General features: G+C 31.9%; 1 protein-coding gene across 6 annotated transcripts; it reads left to right on the top strand.

Moving 5' to 3' along the window:
* Positions 1 to 394: 394 nt before the first annotated feature.
* On the top strand, positions 395 to 25,953 carry LOC114169865 (pentatricopeptide repeat-containing protein At4g04790, mitochondrial-like). Of its 6 annotated transcripts, XM_085668644.1 has the most exons (19): positions 395 to 609; positions 1,329 to 1,437; positions 1,663 to 2,042; positions 2,286 to 2,339; positions 2,485 to 2,580; positions 2,669 to 3,108; positions 8,539 to 8,715; positions 11,773 to 11,837; positions 13,905 to 14,012; positions 14,810 to 14,923; positions 16,633 to 16,728; positions 17,821 to 17,919; positions 18,181 to 18,300; positions 21,482 to 21,586; positions 24,298 to 24,462; positions 24,533 to 24,663; positions 24,758 to 24,836; positions 25,225 to 25,442; positions 25,542 to 25,953. In XM_085668644.1, exons 5-19 carry the CDS (start codon positions 2,558 to 2,560, stop codon positions 25,738 to 25,740), a joined length of 2,139 nt encoding a protein of 712 aa, XP_085524770.1. In that variant the 5' UTR covers positions 395 to 609; positions 1,329 to 1,437; positions 1,663 to 2,042; positions 2,286 to 2,339; positions 2,485 to 2,557; the 3' UTR covers positions 25,741 to 25,953. The 6 variants fall into 6 exon arrangements, 5 of the variants coding, with proteins under 5 accessions (XP_085524770.1, XP_085524771.1, XP_027911020.1 ...); XM_085668645.1 differs by lacking the exon at positions 1,663 to 2,042; XM_028055219.2 differs by having other exon boundaries at positions 1,855 to 2,042; positions 2,485 to 3,108.
* The last annotated feature ends 1,972 nt before the right edge of the window (positions 25,954 to 27,925 follow it).

The raw sequence follows: 27,925 nt of genomic DNA, 5'->3' as shown, positions 1-27,925 counted from the left end.
CATTAATTTGTATTATTAATATAATAAATTCACTATATAATTTTTTTTTTCAATTTTATTCTTTTATAATTATTTTTTAAATTTAAATAATTACTCATATAATTTAGTTTTTTCAGTTTCACTATTTAATAATTATATTTTTAAATTTAAATAATTATAATTATTTATAATAAAAAGAATCATTTACATAATAAAAATTATTTATAAAAAATTATAAAAAATATTTATATATAACTATCTTATGAAAATATTTCTTAATTTCTTTATTTTAAAAATTAAATATTAACATAATTTCGTAAAATATTTGTTATAGAAGAAAAGTAGATACACACTTAGAAAGATTATTCGCGAATTCTTTTCATAATAAAAGGTAAACTCTCTCTCATGCGTGTCTTTTACTCAAAGTTAGATCCCAAGTTCTTTACACGCGACACGCGTGCCGCTTTTGATCTCTGTATTAAATAAATCCATTTTCTTCCCAAACGTAAATACCTCACCGAGTCTCCTAGACAGAGAAACCGATCAAAGTTTCACCTCAGTCTTATCCAATTTAGGGTTTCGGTTTTTGACCCTATTTTTCAGGTATCGAAACCTTAAATTCAGGATCAGGTAATCCCTCATCATCCGTTTTAAGATTTTGTTTATCTTACTCGCTAATTTTAGGGTTGGGTTTGTTTTGCTTTATCATCCTTCTTCTAAGTTTGCTAAATATTTACTCCCTATTTTTGTTTTTCCTAAATCTTTCATCTTCTGTGCGTGGATTTGATTTGATTCTGATATAGTCTTGATCGGATCTTTTTTGAGTGTTTCTTATCAGTGAAAAGGTTTTATTTTTTATTTTTTTGTTTTGTTTTATTTTTTTTTAATTTAATTTGTTTGCGGTTGATTTGGGTGTAAAGTGATATTTGAGGCATGGTATTTTTATTCTGTGATAGTTTTTGACTGAGGTTCGTGTCACTATCGATTTCAAGATTTCAAAGCAAAATCTGAAATCTTGGATGGGATTTTGCTTTTTGCTATTTATTTCTTTTGAATTTTTCTAAAGTTAGTGTTCTAAATTGTGGTGTAGGATAAACTAGTTGGGTTCTTTTTTTTCGATCGCTTTCATTTTAAATCATTTAATGTAATTATTTTGCAGCTTTGGATACAGAGGTCAGAAATTTTTTAATACATGGGATGGTCATTGATGAAATTTTCTCTAGTTTGTTGTGTTGAAGATTCTTTTGATGTGATGGAGATTATTAATGACATGGATTTTGCTCTTGTACTTTTGTGAAGTGTGCTACTATGGTAATTCAATTTAGCTAACATGTTGATTGCAATGTCAGGTCTGACACCAAACGAGAGACAGAGACAATGCGATAGTGAGATGGATTCGCAAGAGACCAAGGAAGCAAGAACCAAGACAAAAGATACCAAGTCTAAAAGCCTAATCTGGTAAGTGAGCGCTAAAAGGATTTTGTTTTGCGAAAAAACTATTTCTTGTCGAACTCGCCAAATCGGATATATTAATCATTTTCTTTCTTCGTGGGTGTTATTTCTCTCAATTTATTTTATTTATTTTCTTACTCTCGTCCCACGCCCTCCGCCACAACATTTTGTTCTTCTGTGTACATGCCGTTGTTCTTCGCCATTTTCACGTTGTTCCTTCGTATGCTGTAGTTGGGTTCTATGCTTTGCACACAAACACAAAGCGCATTTTTAGAACGAACGTTGTTCCTTCGTATGCTGTAGTTGGGTTCTATGCTTTGCACACAAACACAAAGCGCATTTTTAGAACGAACGAAACTACCATTTCTGCAACAAAAACTAAGCACCCAACAAGCAAACTCGTATTTTTCTTCCTTCTTGCAGAGCTTAGATGCGCGCCCCGACCGCAAGAAACCTATGCACTCTCGCCGCCCTCTTCCGCTCTCGGTCAATCAGCAAACCCAACACCAAAGTTGAACCCTTTATAAAACCTTCTCCTGAATTTGATGTCGGTTTTGGTTCTGAACTGCAACACTTCTCAGAACACGATCTCGCTCGTGACTCTTCCCGAGGTACCCTTGTCAAGTTTGATTTTTTATGCCTGCCCATGTTTTCGTCTATGTTAAGTTTTATAAAGGAGACGTATTGCGTTAATGAGTTTTGTGTATTTTGGAGCTAAGCGTGTTAAAAAATATTGGGCTGTGTGCTAGCGAATGCGTTGGTTTCAGTTGTTTTGTTTCTTGGGGGTTACTTTGGTGTGCTGTTAGGGTATTTGGGTGTGTAATGGTGTTGTTTTTTCCAATATTTTGGTGCAGGGGATTTTGTAGACGAAGATGGGGGTACTGCAGAGATGTCTGCTTTACTGTGCTGTAAGTGTTTGTTGAAATTACTGACAGAGTACTGGGCATGTGTTTTTACTTTGGGTGACGTGGTTACTTAGAGAATTGAAATGATTTATGCTCATGTTTTAGTTTTGTATCAATGTTGGGCATGTGCTGTTTTTTTCCTTTGCAGCTAAACAGGACAAAGGGTTTGGTTATGAGGAAGTCGATCACGAAGAAAAAAGGAAAAGTGCGGTAGAAATACCATGGATGCCAGACCTGTGTCATGGTAATTTATTGGTCAAACGAAAAGGGGTAGTGCGTGAGCGGAAGCATAAGTGGATTTTTAAATACTCTAGTGATGACCGTTTTGACAGGTTAATTAAAGTGTGTGCAGCTAAACTAGGAACAACAAAAACAGTTAATGTGTTTGGTCACTTGGGTCGAAAAACAGGCGTAAAGGAGTACAATGCATTGCTAAAAGTGTGCATAGAGAAGGCTAGGGCGACTGATGATGAACACATAGCTGTAAATGAAATGAGTAAGGCTTTTCACCTTCTCAAATCAATGAGGGATTCTGGATATCCGCTGGAAGAGCAAACATATGGTCAACTTCTCTGGTATATATCTGATATGGGTCTGGTTCAAGAATTTCAACTTTTCTCTGATGTTATCAAAGCTGAGAATCCTGGTTCAGCTTCACGATTGGGTTACTATGAAATGTTGCTGTGGTTAAGAGTTGACAATGAAGAAATGATCCGGGACATTTGCGAGTTTATTACTGTTGATGATAGAGAAAACACTTCTGCCTTACGAGGTTGGTTAATCAATTTTAATGATTTGTTTTATCCAATTTTGAACATCCACTGCAGGATTTTAAAAGCAATTTGTAAGAAATTTATGAGTTGCTTTATTTTTTTCATGTATGCTTTGGTTGATAATATGGTGAATGAAAATTGTTTGAGATATGATTTCATTATGTTAGAGATACACCATTCAATTATATTACATAGGGTGATATGATATAATTTGATAGGGAAATATCTTACCAAATATTTCCCATTATTAGATATTTATTTTATTTTTTATAATTGTATCTTTTCCTCGTTATAAACTGGAATACTCATATGTACACATTACACACAAAATTCATCTTATGTTTTTTCAATTTCTGTCTTCTCAACCTAGTATCAGAGCGGTACTATCCTCCACGTTTTGTTTTGTCACTAATCATTTAAATATGGTATCTAGAGTCTCTTGAGGACTGTTTGCCAGTTGAACCCATTGTCTATTTCCAAGTTCGCTTACTGTACTTTATTTTAAAGCAAGTTGTAAGAAATTTATGAATGCCAACCTCGGTGGTTGTGCATCCAAACTCCAACCAACGACCTGTTCAACCGTTGCATTGCTCTTCTGGTGGTTGGAATCTTCTTGGACTACCACGATTTGACTTGTTGGAGCATTTTGAGCCCATTTATGCCCCTTTTTTTTCATTCTGGGAGCATTTGTTGCATTTCTGGACTGTCCTCCTGCCCTCTACCTTGCTCATCATGTCTTTAGGGACTATCTCCTCTGCCATAATTTTTACTTGTGAAAAAAGAGGCCATGGAATTAGAGGAGGGCATTCTTGCGGTAGAGGGTCTCCTCAATACACATTTAAAAGAATGGGTTACACCCAATAAAATTGTTACTCTTTATGTGTCTTCATTGACAAGGCAGCCAATATTTCCAAATTTGAAGTTTCTGAGCCAAAGTTCTCTAGTGAAGAATGTTAGGAATATCTCAAGTTAAAGTCCGGCAGCCATGCACAATCTTTGAATCATTTGGATAAGGGAAAAGATGCATGAATAAGTAAGACCCATATCAACAATGTGATGATTCTTACATTCAGCAACAAAAATTTTTTTTTGGGTGAGGGAAAACAAGTCTATGAACAATACCTTGAGATTTTAGAAAATAGCAAAAGGGAGAAATTCTCCACCCAAATAAGTTTGAATGACTTTAATAGGTTTGTTAAAATGTAATAACTTGTAGATTTAAACTGCTGTTATTATTATTTGGAGGATTTGGAGGATGAGAAATTTTGATAGATTTCAACAAGGTTTTCCTCTACAATTTGCAATTACTACTATTGAAAGGTGTGTGAGAATTAAGCTAAACCAACGTAGAATGATATGAATGATTTAGAAATATTTTGATATAAATACCAAATAGGGTAAAAATGCATCTTATATAAAGGTTCTTTGGAAATTCCCGAATGTTGGTTGGATTAAGGTTAACATATATGGTGCAACATGTGGCAATCTTTGTTTGGTGGCATGTGTTGGTTTGTTTAGGGGCAGTAGGTGATACTTTTGATTGTCTCAAAGCTCATCTTGCGGCCAAAGATTACACACAAATTTTTTGTTTAGATTATGGTGATATTTTTTCTTTAGTGACAAATATGACTTCTTTATAGCCATGATTGTTCTTTAACAATGACCTCTTTACCAATTGGATGTCAAAAATGTTTTTCTTAATGGTGATTAATATATGTAGCAACTTGTGGATTTGGTTGCTTAGGCGAAGTCTTCGAATTGGTATGTTGTCAATGCAAATCTTTATATGGTCTTAAACAGTCTCTTAGGGTTTGGTTTGAAAACTTTAGCAATGCTGTTCAACAATTTTGTATGACTTGAAGTGAGACAAATGATTTAGTCTTTTATCGTCACTCGAGTGCTGGGTGTATATCTATTTAATAATATATGTTGATGACATTGTTCCTACAAGCAGTAACCACCATGGCATCTCACATATGAAACAACACCTTTGTCACCATTTTTAGACCAAAGATCTTGACAACTCAGATGTTTCTTGGAGATTGAGGTAGACAATCAAAGGAAGTATGCATTGAATATTTTGGAGGAAACTGAGTTAATGAATTAAAAGTCGGTAGACAAACCCATGGATCCATGTGCTAAACTCTTACCCAATTGGGGGGAGCCATTCTCTGATTCGGAGAAATTAGAAGATTAGTTGGAGAATTGAATTATCTTATAGTTCCTCGCCTGACATTTTTTTTTTCTACAATCATTGTGGTGAGTCAATTTCTTAGTTCTCCATGTGTAGATCATTAGAATGCATTCATTTGAATATTAAAATACATTAAAGGATTTCCAGGAAAAGAACTTTGCTATATGGTTACAATAACCATACTAAAGTTTATGTTATTCAAATGCTGATTGATAACACAACACAACAATTACAAGAGTAACTAATTTTGTTTTATTAGTTACTCTTCCTTCCCTATATATTTATTCTTTCTATTTGTTGTAAGCACATTTAATTGATATTCATTGTAATAGATAACCTACAAATAATCAATATTCTTTCTATCTTCCCTCTGTTTCTTTCCTTTCTTACATGGTATCAAGAGCTACTGCCATGGCTCTGAAAGTTTTTCTTCTACTCAAAACTTTGACACCTGATTAGGCAAAACGTCCTTATGATAAAAGATCCACTTTCGGATATTGTGTCTCCATTGGTGATGACTTGATATCTTCGACGAACAAGAAAGATATTGTAGCAAGATTTGGTGTAGTAGTATAATATAGAACTATGGCCTTAACCACTTGTGAACTGACTTGATAAAGATTTGGAATTTGGAAATATCACTCAAATGACACTTATATGTGACAATCAAATTGCTCTTCATATTGACTGTGATCCCAAATTTCGTGAAATAACCAAACACATTGAAATTGATTGTCATTTTATTCAAGAAGAGATTATATCTGGAGACATCAAGACTAAGTTTGTTAACTCAAATGATCTATTAACAAATATTTTTAATAAGTTCTTATGGGAACCTAGAATTGATTATATCTATAACAAACTTGGTACATATGATTTAAATGCTCCAACTTGAGAGAGTGTTATATATTGTTAAGATATCATTATATATTGTTAGTTATAATATATCATTTGTATGTGGACTTAGCTTATATTTTCTTTGTGATTTTTTATTATAAATACATGACCCTATGTGTATATTCTACACAAGGGAATTAATCATCATATACCTAGTTTTAATTATTTTTCAATTTGGTTAAAAGGTGAAGGGAAGTAGGAAAACCAAAAGAATGTATTGGAAGCAAGGTTGTTAAACTCAAGAGTTTACGGAAACTCGTGGTGGTATGGTAAACTCGAATTGTAAACTTGGATCGTAAACTCTTAACTCGTAAGAGTTTACTTTAGATAAATAAATATTAAAATATTTATAAAAATTATAATAGTTTATTATATAATATTATAAATAATTTTTATATTTATTTATTAAAATGTTATTATTTGTTCATCATATTATATTTTTAAACGTTTTTTTGTATTTTCCTAACTATTTTTTTATAATAATTTTAATTAATTATATAGACCATATTTAATATAATACAAAAAGTTTCTAAACTTTGACGTTAAGGCCTAAATGCTTTAAGGCCCAAATAGAAAGCATAAACCCTAAACTGAAACATCATCTTCTCTACCCTTACTAGCCACCACATCAGGAAGGGAATATAGGAAGATCCATAGAACAAACCACCGACAACAACAGATCGTGAGCAATGGTGACACCAAACGAGAGACAGAGACAATGCGATAGTGAGATGGATTCGCAAGAGACCAAGGAAGCAAGAACCAAGACAAAAGATACCAAGTCTAAAAGCCTAATCTGGTAAGTGAGCGCTAAAAGGATTTTGTTTTGCGAAAAAACTATTTCTTGTCAAACTCGCCAAATCGGAAACAAAATTGCGAGTTCGACCGATTCCACCTTCTATCCCACGATTCTACTCCAAAATTGAGTTTGCTTCCGAGTTAACTCGTAAGATTGAGTGAACAAAATTCATGAGTTTACAAGTTAATTTGCTAGTTTGATAACCATGATCAGAAGAGCTTGGCCATTGCCAACAAAATCCAATAAGGTCTTTCAACAGGATTAGTTTTTGTATATTTTAAGTGGAATTTGGTACCTAAAAGGAAACACCTGTATTTGGAAACTAGGTTTGAGATGAAGTACGCCCACTGTTTGTTATCATAGCCTATGGTTGAGTGGGTTCAGACTTGAACTACATAAAAAAATAAATAATTATTTTATTTATGACAACTACACCAATTACATTCTCATCATTTATATTTGTAAGAATAAATTGTTTAAAATAAAGAAATGAACATATGTTGCAGTGAATAGGAAGATTTTAAATATATTTTTTCTTAATCACTATGGAGATATTGGGGATATTCTTACCCTAATAATCTGCTATTTACAATATTTTCCCTCAAGTTGGTAAATGAATATCAATCATTCCCATCTTGCCTTGCCTACACGATCTTGGAATTTTTTCTGTCCACTATTTGAAGTCCGTTAGGGACATGAGTTGTGACCACAAGACCTCTATCAGGATCATTTTTTATGAAATACTTGTCAGTTTTAATATATTTGGTTCTATAGGATTATAGGTAATACTCATGACTAACTTATTATCACAATGCAATTCCATAGATTGATAATATCTCCTCGTAACTAAGTAATATCTTTTCATAGGTCAATCTTTCAACAAAAATAAAATGGATGAGTGGAAATAAGTAAGCAATACAATAGAAATTAAAGGTATTTGGTTGAAGAGCAATAGAGAAGATATATAGAAATGAATGAAAATAAGTTAAAAATAGTGTAATGGTTCCACCACTTTAAAAATTAATTCTCCTCTAAATCCCCTAAACTAAGCAAGACCAACCTATTTCCATCCCCTAAACCAAAAAAAGGCAAAAAAAGCATTAGGGACAACAATGATGCCTTTTATAAGACATTCTTGTTCTTGCTACCAGGGAGTACTAAGTGACATGATTTAAATGATAACTGCTTTGGAAATGTATGTTTTATGCTTGTGTTACAATCAATGGTTTTTCTTAATTCACGCCATGTTGGAAACAGAAATAAAACTGAATTTGCACTAAATCGTATTCCAAGTATGTTGATGCATTCACCTTCCTACTATAGAAGTGATTGTGCTAAGCGTAGTTATTTGAAAATTTGTGCATTTAGTATTATAACAATTATTGAAACAATTCTTCTTGTTTATTTTTATGTCCATGTGCAATTACCATTTTTGTTTCATGCGGTAGAGTAAACTCAGCTAAAGTTAATTGTTGCAGTGAGCTACTTGATGGCTCTTTGTGAAAGAGTAAACTCAGCTAAAATTAATTGTTGTTGCAGTAAGTTACTTGATGGCTCTTTGTGAAAGTGATCGAAAGAAGCAAGTTTTGGATGTGGTGAAGAATGTAGACATCAAGCTTTTATCTGCAGAATGTATTGTAAATATATTCCAATCATTAGGCAGGCTCCAACAGGAATCTGTTGCGGATGACATACTTTTGGATTTGAGAGCACGTGGTATGATTATGATCTTATTTTCTTCTTAAGTATTGTTGTTAGTAAGATACTAAATGCTTTACTAGAAGTGTTTAGAAGCTATTAAAAGATTATAGAGATTATAGAGAACTTCGCAAGAACTTCGCCAGAAATGTCATTGGACATTCTCTAGAGCTGTTGTCAGAGCTTTAGTTATTGCCACTGTCAGAATTGTTGCTGTTGTTGCCGTTGCCACTGTCAAAGCTTTTTGTCTTATTATTCTATTTTAATTAAGAGGGGCCTAAGGAATCCCTATTATTTACTTAAGCTTGACAACTCCACTAAACAATGTTGATCTTCTCTTTTTGGTAACTAGATTGTTGTCGCCAATGGGACTTGTATCCCAGTAACTTGACGTGGTATTGTTTTTCATTTACCATCCCTCAATCATAAAGTTGTTCTTTATGTTCCAAAACTTTTAATAATCTTATTTCCATTTAAAAACTAACTCATGACCTAAAGTGTTCTGTAACCTTCTTTCCCATTCATTGTGTTTTACAGGCCTTAGGGAGAACGATTGGAACTGTTGTTAAGGTACTATTACAGATAGTATCAATACACAAATAGGTATCACTTGTCCACAATCTTGTACTAATTTTGAGTCTTCGATAGTATCAATACACAAATAGGTATCACTTGTCAACAATCTTGTACTAATTTTGAGTCTTCTCAAATTTGGCTTCTCCATCATCCTCTAGGGCATCCCTCATTTTCTATTCTAAGGTCTATGTTCCCTTCCTTAGTAATACAAAGAATGTCCATCCTTTTGATTTAGTTCATTGTGACGTACGGGGGCCTACATCAAACTATAGTAAGTCTAGTGCTAAATGGTTTGTCATGTTTATTGATGACTGTACCCATGTTACATTGGATTTTCCTCATGAAAGAAAAATATGAAGTATTTACTCTGTTTGTTAAAATCTTCCATCTCCTAAAAACACAACTTGGGAAGTCAATTAGACGTTTACAATGGGAAGGAATGTGTAAATCACGACATGTCTAAATTCCTTTTTGAAAATGTTGTTCATGAATTTACATGTGTGAATACACCACAACAAAATGACATTGCTGAAAGAAAAAATAGGCTTCTTCTTGAGGTGGCACGGACATATCTTTTCCAAATGAATGTCTCTAAATCATAGTGGGTAGAGGCTATCTTCACTACTACCTATATCTTATTAACCGATTACCCTCTCGAGTCCTAGATGATCCGAGTCCTAGATGATCCGAGTCCCATTGAGTTCATGGAGTCCTATATCAAATGGATGTGTTGTGTATTTCCATATTCAAAGTTATTTCTGTGGATAGTGAGATCCTAGAGTTGTTAAATGCTTGTTCGTTTTGGTTATGCATCTATTGAAAATGGATATTGTAATCCTCCAAGTCAGAAGTTTTTTACCTCCATGGATGTCACTTTTGATGAAACTAAATCTTTTTACATACGTCATCAACTTCAGGGGAAAGTTCTTTTGAAGTCAAGTCCTTTGAATCTCTTGAGTCATTTTGCCCCTTTCATACACAAATTGTCTCATACTAATACTACTATTGGTACTCCTTATATTTCTCGTAGCACATGTTGTGTGGATATCTCTAAGGCTACTCCTAATAAGGGCATCTCTGTTCCCGAGTCAAGGTTAACTCTAGAAATTAGTTGTGTTTGTGAAGCTACTCCTAACAAGGACATCTTTGTTCTTGAGTTAGAGACAAATCCAAAAATTAGTCATCTTGAGAATTTCTCACATAATATCGAAGCAGACAAAATCAACCTAACCTGATCTAAGAACAACACCAATCATCTAACATGGGGTAAGTGCTTCTTTTGGCACCCTTAAGCCTTTGGAAAGTTCCTTGGCAATTGATTGTGAACTTGACCATGATGATTTGCCCATTGCTTTGAGAAAAATAACTAGGCCTTGTACAAAGTATCCTTTTTCTCATTTTGTGACTACTAAAAACGTATCTATGCAGTGCTAGATTTTCCCCTGCTGTTGACGCAATTAGAGTCCCTACGCTAGTTCAAGAAGCATTGAAGGATTAGAATTGGGTTTAAGCCATGAATGAAGAGATGACTGCCTTTGAAAAGAACCAAGCATGGGAAATTGTTAACAGACCATTGGATGAAAGGGCGATAGGGTGCATTTGGGTTTATAAGTAAAATATAAATCTGATGCCACATTAGAACGTTATACTTAAGAAAGATACACAAGAATATTAAAATTAATTTGAGAGAGTACAATTGTAATAACTTGGGATCCACGAAAATAATGGAATTTGAAGAGATACACCTAGGAACTAGTTTCAACACAAAGAACATAGCACCTTTCAATAAATCCTATTAAAGACTATTTATTCTAACACTCCCTCTCATGCTGGAGCATACAATTGTATGTACTAAGCTTGGAACAAATAGATTCAATTTGATGACCCCTCAAGGTTTTTGTTAACACATCAACTAGTTGATTATTTGAGCCAACAAACTTCGTGTAGGTTTCCTTACACAACAACTTTTCTCCAATGAAGTTACAATCAATTTCAATATATTTAGTCCTCTCATGGAAGCCATATGGAGGGAGGGCATCCTGATTATCACAATGTATCTTCATCAACTGCATGTCACAAAAGTCTAATTCTTGTAAGAATTGGTTTACCTTTACAAGCTCACAGGTAAGGGAGGCCATTGGTTTATAATTAGCTTTGGTAAATGATCGGGCAACAACATTTTGCTTCTTGCTTTTCCAAGAGATAACATTGCATCAAACAACACGCAATATCACAATAGACAACAATTTGGGTATTCCCTTATCTTCATAAAGTAGTTCTTATGCTGGAGCCTTTTTAAAATATCTTATAATACAAATGATAGCATTTGAACGATCAAAATAAGGAGTTTGCATGAATTGATTCATAACACCAATTGCAAAGGACAAATTTAGTATATTAGCAGTGAGATAATATGCTATTTTCTTAATACTTTGGAGATATTAGAATATTTTTTTTAATATATTAAGGATGTTGATGATGGATTGTTATGTGATGCAGATTATGATGAAGATAAAATTTCAAACTTCATTGTTAGTTATGCTCTTAGCATTCCAAATTTAGCGGTGAGGAACTTCTCATGAATGCTACTGGTAAATGTCCTTGATGCTGTATTATAATGTGATGCACTTTTTCCCGTGTACTTTTTGCTTCAATCCTAGGACCATATTTCTCATTTCCCGATATCTGACTAGAATGGCAGGCACCAATAAGGGGATAACAGGATGGCCACTATTCTAATATTTTATAAATATATATATATATATATATATATATATATATTAAAGAATTAATTTATAAGTTGAAAAACATAAAAGCTAAGTTATGAATTTATAATTTTGTAAGTCTTAATAATACTTGTTGAAATAAGAGAGCGGCAGGTTGAATCCCTAATCTGTTTTGAGCACATAGGGTTTTGTATTTATAAAATGGAAAATAGAAAGAGATGGACCTAAACTCGTTACATCTATCACTTCCCCTTAAGTTGATGCATATAAATTGTATGTACCAAACATTTTACAAATATAATCAGTTCTAAGTCCTCATAATGATTTAATAAACACATTTGCTAATTGATCACTGGAATTACTAGACTTAGTCTTAATTTTTCCAGATATAATATTTTCTTGAATAAAATGACAATCAACTTCAACATTCGAATAACATACAGTTCTAGCATGATTATTGTATCCATATAAAAAACCTTTTCTGGGAGAACCTTAAATGTATTTCAATATACGAATGACATTCTAATGATTTGCATGGAGAATTAAAAAAATTAACGCACCACACTATTTGCCAAAGAAATGTCAGGTTGAGTAACTATTAGATAGTTCAATATTCTAACTAATCTTCTATAGTTCATAAGATGAATGATTTAGTTTATGTGATGTATAACTTGAAGTCGAAAAGTAGAAAAATTCGAAAAATTGTTCCTCTACTATTTGATGACATTGAATAAGATGATGAATGGATAACTGAAGAGACAGATGATATTGTTGAGATTGAGCAAGCTGAAGGTGAAATTGATGTTCAAAATGTTCCCTTAGATGGACCAACAACAGATCCATAGATGCTCTTGATCTTGATAACATAACTTTTGATGCCGATGAGGATGCACATGTTTCATCAGGGGAGGAGTTGGATGAAGAGGGTGATGATGATGGAGATAATGATATCATTAGAGGATTAGAGGAATAGACATAGACATTTGATATTTGAATTTATGTTTTACAGTATTTGTATGAACTTGTTTATTTCAAATACTTTTAAGCTATATAATTTTATGGACTTGTTTGAATTAGGATATTATTTATATAAATTAAATATTTTTATCATGTGAAGTAAACTCTTACGAGTTTACGATTTGAGTTTACTGGGCTGTCACAAGTTTACGTAAACTCTCGAGTTTGACAACCTTGGTCCTGAAGGATCAAACATCAAAGCAGTAGAAGAGTCCATAAATATTTGTGGAGAGAGAAAATCATTATTGAAAGAGAGAAACAACTCTAAGAATAGTGAAAGTTCCAACAAACCCTAATCACACAATCAAAAAGAGGTTGGCGAGGCTAGTCAGATGATGGTGGTCACTGGTCACTGTCGTAGATGATACTAGACGTGTTGCTACACGTGGTGGGAAGTGCCAATGGCGATGAGAACTAGGGTGCTGCTTGGGGACATGTCAAAGCTTTGATTGGCGCAATTATTGCAGCATTGTGGTCGACTGGCCGAGATGAGCAGAACTGTGGTGTCACTAGCCAAATGATAGTAGCAACAATTGCGATGTTGATAGCGATAGCATGGTTGGGAGATCAGACTGGGTGGTTGTAGCATTGTGGTGGCAAAAAGCATAGGCTGAAAAAAAAAACTAATAATAGTGCTGAAAATTCCTAAAAAACAAATATAGCACCAATGAATCGTGGTGAAGAAAACTTGTGTGAAGAAAACTATATTTTAATTTTTAATAGGATGCTCTTTCATTCCTATATCATGTATCTTGTTTAGGAATTAGATCACACAAAAAATTATTTTTTAAATTATGTCCAACAAATTTCATAAAGTTAGAAGTGCTATAATAAGTCTGTGATGATGTGATGTGATTGATCTATATGTGTTGTTTGATAATATTGAAGGTCGAGGACATCATTGCAAAAGTCAATAATATGCATGAATTACTGGAACTCTTGCCTTCGTCGTCATCATATGAAAAGCTCATTTTACATTGCTGTGGTTTAGACAAGGTATGCCTCTTTTTATTCATCCTCATATTGTGGGCATCACTTAACTTGTAAAACCTTATTCATGAGAAGGAAAGAAGAGAAGAAAACAAACAAGAACGAAAATGATAACAAGATCAGTATTGAGTGCTCTCTTGAGATCCTTTTCAGAGCACTCAAACCTATTTCAATGCATCCATCCCATGACTTAAGCATATTCCAAAATTGAACAAATATAAACAGTAATCTGTTTATTATTCACTCCAATCGCACAAAATATCATTAAGTCAATTTATTTACTAAAGTTTTCTCCAATTCTCTCGAGAGCCTTTTTAGAGCACTCAAACCTGTTTCAATGCATCCATCCCATGCCTAAACATATTCCAAGATTGAACAAATATAAACAGTAATCTGTTTATTATTCACTCCAATTGCTCAAAATATTATTAAATCAATTTATTTACAAAACTTTTCTCCACTTCTTTTTATTCTCTCCCACAATAATTGGCTTTTTTTCTTCATTTTCTATCACTAAATTTTAGATCATAAACATTCTAATTAGATAGGGAAATAAATAAAAAATATAAAGAAAAATAAATGCTTAGAGTTCATCTTAGATACTCTAAAATATTCTAAGATAATATTTTAGATATTTTTATGTTTCTAACATTATTTGAAATGCTAGAGTATTTTTATAACAGTATTTTTATATAGCCAACTAATTTTGTACATCTCTAATAACATTCATCCTACTCACAAAATATTTTAGGTCAGACAGAGTGAGATAACAGAAAATATTTGCCTTTCGTTTTTCAATGCAGGTGGGCGATGCTCTAGATATTGTTGAACAAATGTGTGATGCTGGCTTTAACTTGTCAACTGGCGTGTTACAATTCATATTACAAATCTGCGAGGAATCTTTTGAATATATTTTGGTATAATTCATCTTTCTTACATGTCATCTATTTCTTCTTTTTGATAATTTGCTCAATGATCTATTCATCTCTTCTCACAACATAAAAAAAAAATTTGGTCATAGATTCCCAAGCAGTCAATGTTGAATGTGTTAATATGCAGAACTATTTTGTTTTTAAGGTCCTTAGGGCTCAAAAGACAGACTATAGTCCACTACCTTGCACAGGCGTTTCATTACATTAGATGTAGACATGTGCTCTCAGAGGCATCATAGACATTAATAGTTATAGAATGCTTTGAAAACTAAACAAAGTATTTTGTTTTTTTTTTTTCAATCGATTCAAACTTGTCTTTCACAAGAATGCATGAGTTTGCAAATAATATTTGCTCTCAGTAAATTAAGCCCTTCTAGAAATTATTTATCAGGCACATTTTGAACCATTTATACAATATGTCTAACATTATGAAACAATAAATCGCCAAGGGTTCTAGTAACAAGTCATTATAAATATTAGTAAATTAATTTCTTAAGCGATGTCTGGATGTACTATTGTATTGAAGCTATTATTTTTATTATATCATAATTATACAATTTATATGTATCGAACATGTAATACATTTGAATAATATAAAAACAAAATCTATAATTGGAAATTAAACATATCATTTTGAAGTGCATTATAGTCTCTATAATAATTATTTTCATGATGAAGGTCTATTTTCATGATTGAACCCTTTATCTAGTGAGAAAGCGGCTTTGTTTGTAATAAACCCATACAAATGTCAATTTCTTTTGATTGTAATTTGGAACAGGTAAACTTCTTATTTGTTTTTCTTATAACCATCATTCTAGTGCGTGTTTAAAATGATCAATCGCTTTATTTGCCTTGGAATTAGAGATGAATGATTTTTGATAGTTTTTGTTTTATCCTTACAATAGATGGCATTATTTCATCAATGTTGTTTTTGAATATGTTGAATAAAAGAATGTGAATAGTATGATGCTTATTTAAACTCCTTAATCTAAATAATGTAGTCCATAAATGCACCCAAAATAAAACCTCTAACTCATGGAAAGGCATGAGAGAGATAGGTCAAAGTGAATAGTTCTATATGGAGACAGCTCACGAACAATCTAATTTGGCTAAACAGAACTGAAACTTAAGCTACGTCAATGACATAGCTTGTGCTTTAGCTTGTATATGATATAAATATAAATATATATAGAGAGAATGGGTTGCCAATGCGTAATTTTAAAATAATTGGCCATGGAGTCTCTAATACCACCTTACACTTTTCAACTTAAATGGCTTACAATTCAAGGGTGAATGAGTAGTTAATTATAATGAAATGGATTTCTTTGTTCCCATTTATCTAAAATTGTGATGTTGGTTAGAAATGAAGAACTAATGTTTTACAATACCTTTGCCAAAGACTAGGTGACATGCAGAACATAAGATAGGAAAAAAAAAGTTATTGGACAAGAAAATCCTTCTTCATGCATAGAGATGGGAATTACATCATGGAGTTTATCTTCATTGTGCCCTTTCTGTATTTTCATGAAATTTCATTCTTAAAGTTGAGAAGTCTTCAATGTTTTTATATTTTAGGATAGCTTAATTCTTTTATGTGGAAATTGATTGTGTGATAATTTTTAATTGTTTTAAACCTTTATTCTTCATATTGCATTGATATCTTTCTTTTCTTCCATGCTTGACTCAAAATCAAGGTACATCGAATCCATTCAATAATATGTCGCTATCATTTGGCGTTGAATGGTGAAATATGCAGGTGCTTGGTACACTTTTGTGTGAGGATCAAAGATGTAAGTTGGATCTTTTATGTTTACATGGGTGCATGGGTGCTTGGTACACTCTAGAGATCTCTGTGCAATCTTTACTTTAGGGTTAAAGTTCCTTATATATAGAGGCTGATGTGCTGTTTGAAATGAATGAATTATATGAAATCTCTTATTCAGATTAATCTTTTTCAAGATGTACGTTTCCTGAAACATGATCTTAGTAAAGTCCTATAAAAGCTGAGGAAATTCTATTCCTTGGTATATAGTTTTTGTGTTTACAGAGTTATTGAATTACATTGTGAGAAATGACCTCATAATCAATTAACTTGAAATAGATACATGTTTGGATGAATGTTTGCAGCATTAATTTTGGTTAAAGTTGATTTCAAAGTTAAAAGGTCTATGTTATAATTTTTTTACCTTGAAAGCTAGTATACTGCAAAGTGTAAAATTTTCAACCTATCGCAAAAGCTACTTTTTATCGCTGTTGTTCAATTCAAGGGGGAAAAATCAATTTTGATAGTTCCCATTGTGAAATCAAACATACATACTTGAAAGTTGTTAGATGTTGTTAAGATAATATTAGATATTGTTAGTTACAATATTATGTGTATTTGGGCTTAGTCCATATTTTTCTGTGTATGATTCTTCATTTTAAATATATTACCCTATGTATATTTTCTACACAAGGGGAATTAATTATATACCTAGTTTTTCACTAGTTTCACAAAAAGTACAACTGGTGAACATTATTGATTGAATTCACTTGAACAATGCTCTAGGGTACAAATCACGGTGTATTTTCTGTATAAGAGTGGGATTTTCTATATAAGTAGGAAGTTTACTAACATTCACCAACTTGATTTTTGAAAGGGGTAAATTACTACAATTATTTAAAAATATGCCCAAGGTGTAAGTTATGGATGTAATTCTTCAAAAGAAGAAGCCGGTGTATGCTAGCAAATGCATGTGTTTGTGTGCCTCTCTCTCTCCATATATATAGTTAAAAAAAATAGAAAAAAAGAAGAAGAAAAGAAATCGTAGTAGATAGGAATTCAAACTATCTGTAAACGTGTCAAATATGCAGCAAACTTATTTTTTGTTTACTTAATGCAGTTTGAAGGAGCTTACAAAATAATTGGTGACTTAGAGGAAATGAATGTTAAACTTAAGACAAACATGTACAATGCTATAATGGCAGGATATTTTCGAGAGGTAATATTCTTGGATTTTTAGGATATGTTTATCAGTCAAACACGCAACCATTTTTGCAACTAGATTTTAATATTTGGCATTAATATCATTTGCAATATGTTGCTATTTTTATCTTTTTCAACAATAAGTGAAAATAGCATGATGACACACAATAACTTATTATCTTATATGCATATACTATTTTTTGAACTTTTTTTTCTTCATTATTGAATTTGTTTCAAATAATGCATTCCTTTTTTTCACCATTTTGATATTTTGTAGAAGAACATCAGTGCTGGGTTAAGGGTCGTGAAACACATGCAAGATGCCAATGTACCGCCTAATTCTCAGACTTTCTGCTATTTGATACACAATTGTGAAACGGAAGAGGATATAATGAAGGTACCTTATGTTGATGTCAATTTATAGTAATACATGAGTCGAAATTGAGCATAAACTCTTATGTTGATGTCAATTTATTAAATTTTGTGTTGTGTTCTTGTCAAATGGTTAACTTTTGACATTGACAGTCTCCAATGTTATTAGCCTTCTGAAAATTAAATGTAATATTCAATCATAGTTTACCTTTAGAAAGAAATCATGACCAATAACATGATAGTTTTGTCCGCACAAGAACTATCTCAGAAATGACTAGAAATACTGTTTGGGAAAAACTGCCCTGCCCACTTGGAGCCCTTCTCATTAGATAGCCATTAGGAGTTTTCAATAGAGACCATTTGTTTTCCCTTAATTTCATCCTCAAAGAGAAAGAGTCCTCCTCGACCGTCAATTGGTTTAGCCAGGGCATTTATAACACGACTCAAATAAGCTTCACTTACAGGTATCTGAGCAATTCTTCCTGTTGCTTTTACTGAACTTCCCTCTTGTATCAGCAAACCATCACCCATTAATACAACACCAACATTTTTTGATTCCAAATTCAAAGCAATGCCTATAGTACCTTCTTCAAATTCCACCAATTCACCCGCCATTACTTCATCAAGACCATAAATACGAGCAATACCATCGCCTACTTGAAGTACGGTACCAGTATTTACAATTTTTACTTCTGTATTATATTGCTCAATGCGTTCACGGATAATTTTACTAATTTCATCTGCACGAATGGTTACCATGAAAATATCTTAAATTTATTTTTTATAAGAAAAAAATGATGCCTATACTCTATTGTATAATAGAAAGCCTAATCAGTTATTTTTTTATTTCATCATCCCAAACATGCCAATATTAGCACTAACAGTACGTAAATGTAACTCGTTGTTCAAGCAACTATTTAGAGTTCCTAGAGCTCCCATCAACTTCCCTACCACTGGCAATCATCCTCATCAAACCCAACTTAGAAAATTTGCAACGTGGAGGCAAAAATAGCCAGACAGTATAGATCATGTTAAACTACTAATGGACAAAATGTTACTTAACAAATTTGGGAGATACAGGGATGGAACCAACACCAGCAGTAGAAAAGGTACCACAAGAAATTCTTATGCTTTTGAGCCTGCACAATTTTTTGTGAAAAACCGTTTTGAACAATTTGTCACGTGGCCACTAGCTTTAGAATCAATGATCCAAGGGACTTCAGTATTTTGTTTAGTATAACAAAGAGTAAAAGAAAAGTAAATACCTTTTTGGGAAAGAGAAGAGTAGGGATGAAAAAAATCCGTACCAGTGGGTTGGATAAGAAGTGGATATATAAATGGGTATTGGCTGCTAATTTAAATGGTTTTTTTCTGTCTGCTTGCAATCAATGTTGGGCTGAGTATAGTCCTGCTCATACCCTAATATACATTTATTTAAAGAGTGTATTTTTTTATTGACATATATTTAATACAGAAGTTTTTCGACAATTTAAAGGATTTTCTTTTTGCTAGAAATGAAAAATCTTGTACACTTGTTGAATTAAGGGAGAAAAATTACAGGTTTGTGGGCTACTAGAGATAATATCACCACAGTTATTATTTTTGCAACTAGAGCAAATGTTTCATGTAATCGACTTGATGAGTTAGAGTGATTCCTTAGGGTAAAAACATTATATGATAGGTCTTTCATGGGTTTTTAACGGAAATTAAACTGATGGGCAATTTGGGAATATGAAGAACATTTTTCAGTGTTATGGATGAATTCATTTTGACTTGTCTTGCTGCAGTGATGGAAGTGCCATCTGCCGTAAATACTTTTTTATTGCTATGGCAAGGGGTGTAGGAGGAGAAATTTTTAGGTAGGGGTCTGAATCCACTATCTGATATCCGTTATAGATTTTATATAAGACAATGAGTCCAACATCAAAAGAAAAATATCCAAATGTACTTGAATATGAATATGCTAGAAAACAAGTACCTTTTGGTTTATCAAATTTTGAGGAAAATCTCATTTTCTCTATTTTATCTTGCCCTCTGTTTTCTTCCTTAGTCTCAGCTATGTGTGCCTGTGCTCCTTTTCTTTTTGTTGGCTCCTTTTGTTTCCCATTCCTTGTCATGATTCTAGGGAGCCCAATCCCTGCTGGGTGGCATTCCATGAATTTGGGATTTATTTCCCCCATTTCAGTTGTTGTGTCAACTGAATGTTTCATGCCTGCGGCAAGACAAAGGTAATGAATGACAAGATAAATCACGACAGCAATTAATCTTGCCTTCAAAGAGATAATTGACAACAATGAAGGTTGTCATCTAGAATTGTGGATTACTGAAAGCAGTGAAGGCTGTCATATTATATCACTCATATAGGATGTTTCGATGCACAATCAGAGGCAGCTCTCAGGATTTGAGTGCTCTAATACCATCTCAAATATTAGGGTAGAATCGAATTATTTTATTGCTGAGGTATATATACAAGATTGGAAAACTAATTTTGGAAATATTATAACATCACATAAAGTAGTCAAATCCCTATTATTCTGGGATATAATTAGATCCCTATATTCATGGATATAATTAGATTCCTAGATTCAGGGATAGTGTTATAGACTTTAATTAAATATGCTAAAAATGGAATAAGAAAATATGATTGCTGACAATAAGTGATACAAATTGAAGTATCAGAGCATAAAAAATCTTCATATATATAAACTCCTCAAAACAAGAGTTAAGTCAATTGTTGAAGTATAAGAAAAAGTGTTGACTGAAACCATGTGTCGCTTTGAAAAGTGCAAGTGATTTATTTTATATTGAGAAAATAAAATCTATAGAATGAAAGACGAGATTTTATATTCTCTAATAATAAAGATTTGGTGCCACTTGCCATCAGTCCGCTATTAGACTATCCATTAATGTCTAGGTTCACGCTCAAGATATATAGGCCTTGGCGTAAGGGAAGTGTTTTGGAGATTCCACATTAATTAGAGATAAGACTAATTTATAGTATATTTAGTAGGTATAAACTTCACCTTACAAACTGTTTTTGTGAGGTTAAGTTAGACTTGAAGTCTACTGAATGTATGCATTCTTGTAGCTTTATCCATCCACTTTTGATGACTTGATGTAATTGAGATTTCATGTTAACTGAAGTTCTGAAGTTTAGATTCGATGTATGGGCATTTTTAGTTGCTAATGACAATATTTTTTCGTAGTATTGTGATGAAATGAAGCAATCTGGAATTCAACCGACAAAGCAAGTTTTTATGGCCCTTGTTAATTCATATGCAGCTTGTGGAAAATTGGAGAAGGCAAAACAGGTATGAGTACAAGCAGAAAACCTGGCATTATGCTTACTGGACTAAAAGGGTAATAGAGGCATTGTGCGTGCTTTAAATATCTAGCTGATAGAACTTGCATTATCATGAGTAACTGCGTGTAGATTGTCATGTTTGCAGTTATGACTGCTAATGCTTACAAGTAATTTTATCTGACTAATTTGATCTAATTAACCATAAATAGTTTCTGAACTCACATGCCCTGGGATTGACACTGAATTCCTTTATGGGATTGTTTCATTTCTATTTTAGCCAACTTTGATTCTGCTTTACTTTTATAATACCAGCTGTAGCTTAAGTATAATAGAAGCTTTTTCTTTATTATTCTACATATTCTTAGTCTGATTGATACTCGATAATTATTCTGCATGCCTTGTTGAGATACCTCACTGACTATAAATGTTGGAAAAGTAGAGCTTATAAAGGCTTGAGCAATCCTTACTCCTGAGCTAGCTTTTGGATTTAGTTTGATGTTACTCAAATTTCATATGGTATTAAAACCTATCAGAGTTGATATTTTGACAACCGCCATGACTTGTTCCTAGTGTTGCCTACCTAGCTCTATAGTTTTTCTAATGCAATACAAAGAGGCCCTTTTGACAAACCCAATTATTCAAATGCTTCTATGCATAGGGGCATGTGTTGACATCCCACATTAATTACATACATTGAAATAAAAGAGCAAGGCATAGACTTCTCTCTGACTTCTCTCATTGGGCAAGAGCGTTGTTCGATAAAACCCAGAATTTGCAACATAATGCCCTTCAAACACCAACACTAATGTAAAACAACGTAATTGGAACAGAAAAACACAAAAATAAATGATTTTCACGGTCAAATGCAGAAATACTCAATTTAAAATGAAAAACACGAAGAACACAAACATTCAAAATTTTAGGGTTTTCTTCATATGACAGAAAAAATAAGATAGATGAAGAAATTCAAACCAGAACCAGGTCAAAATGATACGATCCTATTTAGGAAAGAATACGATAAAAGATGTATAAATCAGAAAATACCAAAAGATGTAAAAGAATGCGAAATAAGACATAGATAAATGACACTACATTTAGCATATTGATAAGTCAAAGATGATTTGCCACAAAATTCAATCTTTGATATGCCCTTTGATATGGCGGTGTTCTGTACAAGCACTTGGGGCAGGCAGAATTAACCAAACTAAACTGTCAAATAACTATTATTATACTAAAAATATTGAACTATTTACAATGAAAACTGAACTGAACCATTTTATAGTTCAGTTTTAAAGAAATGAACCTCTAATGATGCAGTTTACTTGACTGTTCATTAACTTAAAACTACTTCGTTGATGAAACATAAACATATAGTAACATAGGCAGGAACTATTTTACAATTTTTATTCATTGATGAACATTAACTTAAAACTAGTCTTTTCCATTACTATTATTTGAATGCATTTTCTTTTTATAGGTTTTTCTTTTTCATTATCAATTAGCGGGATATCAAGGATAAAGTAGGATAACGTCACATGTGATAATTTGTATAGTATATTATTATATATTTTTAAAATAACATAATATTAACTTTTACTCGTAGTATATTTGAACTTATTGACATCTTATTGCTTTTTTAACACGATTATTTAACGTGCATTAGTTAATTTTTCTAATATTTTTTTTACTTGGGTAAATGTAAACTTATAAATCTCCTATGTCAAGCCTCACTTTCATTTTTAATGTAGTCACATTTTGTTCTATCCTGTGACCGGTATTTTTTAATACACTGAATTATAAATTAATTTTATTTATGATATCATAACTTATCCATTGATTTTTTGGCAGTTTATATATATATATATATATATATATCAATCATAAATTTCCAACAATTAAGTTAATTAATCAGAAAACTATTTTCTTACAATGTCACAATTGTAAAATTTGAAATCAACATCTTATTTATATTATTTAAATTTTATAACAAAGTTAATTTAATAATTCTACATTTTTTACGTGTTTATCACATTATTTGTAGTTATTGAATTTGGAAGATAATCAACAATAATAAACTAAGAGAAAAAATAACTTGGTTCACTTTGCCTGAACTAATTATTCAGTACAGTTCATTCTGTCCACCCCTAACAAGTACTAAGAATGAAAAATAATTTTATATAATGACCAACCAAGGTGTCTACATCTTTTTGTCCCTATATATAGGCACAAATGTTAAGCCAACTAAGAAATCCTTAAAGAAAGCCAAAAGACATCGGGTCTGAAAATAACTTAGAAATTCAACTCTTCTCCTAGGGAGTTGACTCGCCCACAGACAGTTACAAACACTTAAAATTAAAAGAAAATTACAAATACTTTTAATTGCATAAAACTATTCTATAATTTGTGCTCCAAGCTATGATATTCATTTTTTTAATTCCAATAATTCCTCCTCAAATTCTTGAATGGGATTAGGAGATAATTCTCTGTCATAATGTGTATTAAGCACATTGATTTTATACATAATAAAATACAAAAGGATGGACCTAAGCTTGTTACATCTATCAACATATATTGGCAAATTAGATCTTATAAAGGTTTGGGAGCAATTCTCACCCAATACAGGCTCTACACATAATTTAGTTTTACTTGGTAAAAATTTGCCTATTTATTAGTTTCTTCAATATTGGTGTAAAGCATAAGTTGTATTTCATTTTGCAGGTACTTTTGGATCCAAACATACCAGACAAGAACATAAATGAAATCAAGAGTGTACTTGTCGCAGCTCTTGCATCACATGGGCAATTATCCGAGGCTCTTCTTGTCTATGAACAGATTAAGAAAGCTGGACATAAGTTGGAGCCAAAAGCAGCTACCAGTCTGATTGTAAGGTTTTGTAGTAGTGTTTTTTTAATCATCTACCTTCAACATTATAATTAATTACTGACATTCTTAGGAAGAGTTGACTCAACACAATGGGGAGTTGGATAGATTGTTACTTCTACTCAAGGAAGTGAGTGATCTTGACTATTGGGTTGATGGCTGCTTCAAAGTCATCGTGTACTGTGCACGGAACAAGAATTTGAGGTTTGAGGTTTTTACCCCTCCCGCAATGAATTTTAGTGTTTTGAAGTTGGATTCTTTAAGTTGCTTATCTTCATACTCTGATCTTATGGTTCAGTTCTACTATTCTTTTGTTCAAACAACTCAAGGATACGTTTAGAAATGATGAAATGGTAATGGAAGCCCTTTTTGACGGAGTGAGTTCTTTGTTCCCTCCTAGTTAACTTTTATAAACTTAATATTACACCAGGATACTGATATAATTTGTGAGTTTGAAACTCTTTTGGTGTGACTTAAGATCTGACCTTAAATACCAATTTTATAAGATTGAGTTAGACTTAAAACTTATTGTCTAAAATAGTATCAAAGTTTATCCTAAGAAGGTTTGGTGGGTCTATTGTGCTATATGTTTATGAGGCTCACTTATTTCCCATACTTGAAGATGTCCAATCCTTGCATGAAAGGGTTATTGGAGATCTTACATCGACTAAATATATGACCAAATTATAATATATAAGTAGATGCAAACTTTATTAAGTTGGTTTTAATTTTAATATCTTGCTAACGTCAACTGTGTGTCTGTAGGTATTTTCTGCAATTGCAGAATCAGAGTCCACTCATTTACAGATTGGCCTAGACTTGCTTTGGGCAATCAAAGATGAACTTGGCCTTTGGCCGTCACGGCAATGTCTTGATTTTCTTCTAAGTGCTTGTGCCAATGCTGGAGATTTGAACAATGCTCGCCTGATTTGGAGAGAGTACGAGATTGCTGGGTTTCCTTACAATGTATTAAGTTACTTGCGGTAAGATGTTAGCCTTCTCTCCCTCACCCTGTTATAGTTTTTACAGTTTTTATCTTTGCCTCATGGTTGTGGCTTTTAATTATTTCCAAATGGATGTAGAATGTATCAAGCACTTTTGGCAGCTGGAGATGTTAGATCTGCATCCTTCATGCTTAAGAAAATTCCACGAGACGATGCTGAGGTTTGTTCTGTCATCATAGCATGTCAGGAAACATATTGTGCTCTTGATTCTCTAGGAGAGAAGAAAAAGCAAGGAGAAAGTAAGGGAAAAAAGAGCAAAAAAAAGAGCAAGACCTGAATACACCAGTTCCAGTGATATGTGTAGGGTAGGGGAAAGAGTGATGCCTAATTTTTTGTGTGGCTTTAGACATGTGCTTCACAAGAGTGATGCACCTCATGATGTATCCATTTTATGCTTAATATATTTCCTACAATCGCTCTTCCATACTTTGCACTTTTTTGTCATACAAAGTACTTTACTCTGATAATTAAGTCATTGATCATCATTGAAGATGTTGATTCCGTTATAGATATGATTTGATCTTAGTAAGTAGAAAATATATATAGCTAAAAGTTAGGGAGATTTTCTTCACTATTAGCCATCATTAGATTTCATTATATTTTTGGAATGATTATAAACAAAAGATTTATGTGTGATTAAACACATAATTTACAATAGCGCATAGCAATAGAATGTAGGTCCATAGTGTGGCTAAATGGTAGTTTTGGTTTCTCACGTTGTAAGCTTGTATCCCATTTAGTAATAGCATTTCATTTGCAGCATGAAAAGGTGTTTTTTGAACATGAAGTCTGGTAACTGTCACTACTAGTACATGATAAACATCTTGAACTTATTATTTGTTTACTTTTATTAAGGAGCTAGAATTTAAATTTAATTCAATTTTTAAAAAATAGTTCAATAAAAAGATTTATATTTATTTGTAGATTACAATTTAAGTCGTATATTAAGAATCTGCATAATCTTAATAAAAGCTTTTTCAGAGTTTGACCGATGATGTGATGTAATTCATTGACCCATGTTTATGATTTCCCTGGTTGGCCTACCGAAGGTTGTTGAAGATACTAATTTAGAGATGACCAACTATAATTTATACTGGATTTTACATCATAAGTTGCACTAATTCATTGACATGTTTCATATTTGCGTGGTTGACCTACTACATACTGTAAAAATGTTTTAATGTTGTAGTTTTCTTTTCAAAACAATAAACTTTTTAAAAAATATACATATATTTAACTATGTGTAAGATATAATTATAATCAACTTTTGACGAGGTTATAAAGAATAATAATGCAATTTCAATTTAAAAATAAATATGTAAGTAAATAAAATACAATTAATTAATGTAATAAAAAATCGCAATAAATATTAATTTATATATACACATTTCAATAAGTAATTATTATACTAGATAAGAACGGCATATTTTAAATTTAACTGAACATTTTTAAAAATCTTATTGTTTTAAAAGTATGGTTGTAAATTAAGATATTAAAATAATTTCAAATGTATATAATAAATAGAAAAATTAATATAGAATTTGATAAATGTACAACAAGTTTATCCTTGTTTTATAATGATTATTGCATTAACTAAATATAATATGCAATTTATTTTATTATTATTATTATTATTAATAATAAGTAGCATAAAGTGTAGTTTTAATTCTCTATCTTTCTAATTATTTTAAAAAAAATGTCTTATTAACGACTAATTTTAGTAACTAAAAGTTGTTAGTCATTATAGTGACCAATTTAAATATCAATTTTAAAATAAAAAATTACTGGTTACTAAAATAATCACTATTATAAATAAAAAAATTATAATTGATCATTAATTAATTACTAATTAATTGGCGATAATTTAGAAACCAATTTTTTTGGTAGCAAAAATCTTGGTAGTTAATGTTTTTAGTGACCAATTTTCTTTAGTAGCTAAATCATTGGTAGCTAAATTTTGGAAACTAATTTAGAGATCAATTATAATTTTTTACTCATAATAGTGACTATTTTAGTAGTCAATAATTGTTTTTTTTTTTTATAAATTGATGTCTAAACTAGTCACTATAGTGACTAACAACTTTTGGTTACTAAAATTGACTGTCGATAAGATATTTTATTGTAGTGAATTTAGTCAATCATCTTTTGTCAATTGTCTTTCAATTTAGTTCTTTTATATGTTAAAAGTCAATCGTATTAGTCTTTTCTATTATATTTGTTACATTTATCTTTAAAACCATTGAAATTTTAAGTTGATAATAATTGTACAAATAAAAGACTTAATTAGTTCATTTGGTCATTGTTTTTGTCAAGAAGTATCAAGTCTGATTTTCAGCTTTTTTGTCTCAATTTGGTCTTAACTTTTTTAATTTGATTAAATTTGGTTCCAATTTTTTTATAAAAATGATTTAATTTGGTTAGTTTTCCACACGATGTTAAAGAGTGTCACGTGTTTATTTATG

Source organism: Vigna unguiculata, chromosome 11 (genome assembly GCF_037176805.1).
Source record: "Vigna unguiculata cultivar grain cowpea cultivar isolate G323 ecotype 2 chromosome 11, ASM3717680v1, whole genome shotgun sequence".
NCBI classification, from domain to species: Eukaryota; Viridiplantae; Streptophyta; class Magnoliopsida; order Fabales; family Fabaceae; genus Vigna; species Vigna unguiculata.
This window is presented reverse-complemented; position numbering and strand designations above follow the sequence as displayed.

Bases quoted from the DNA above. Each gene is read 5' to 3' on its own strand.
- LOC114169865 (XM_028055219.2), top strand. From the start codon at position 1,862: ATGCGCGCCCCGACCGCAAGAAACCTATGCACTCTCGCCGCCCTCTTC. The intron at 14,924-16,632 runs GTATAATTCATC...CTCAAAATCAAG, and splicing joins AATCTTTTGAATATATTTTG to GTACATCGAATCCATTCAAT. The intron at 18,301-21,481 runs GTACCTTATGTT...ATTTTTTCGTAG, and splicing joins CGGAAGAGGATATAATGAAG to TATTGTGATGAAATGAAGCA.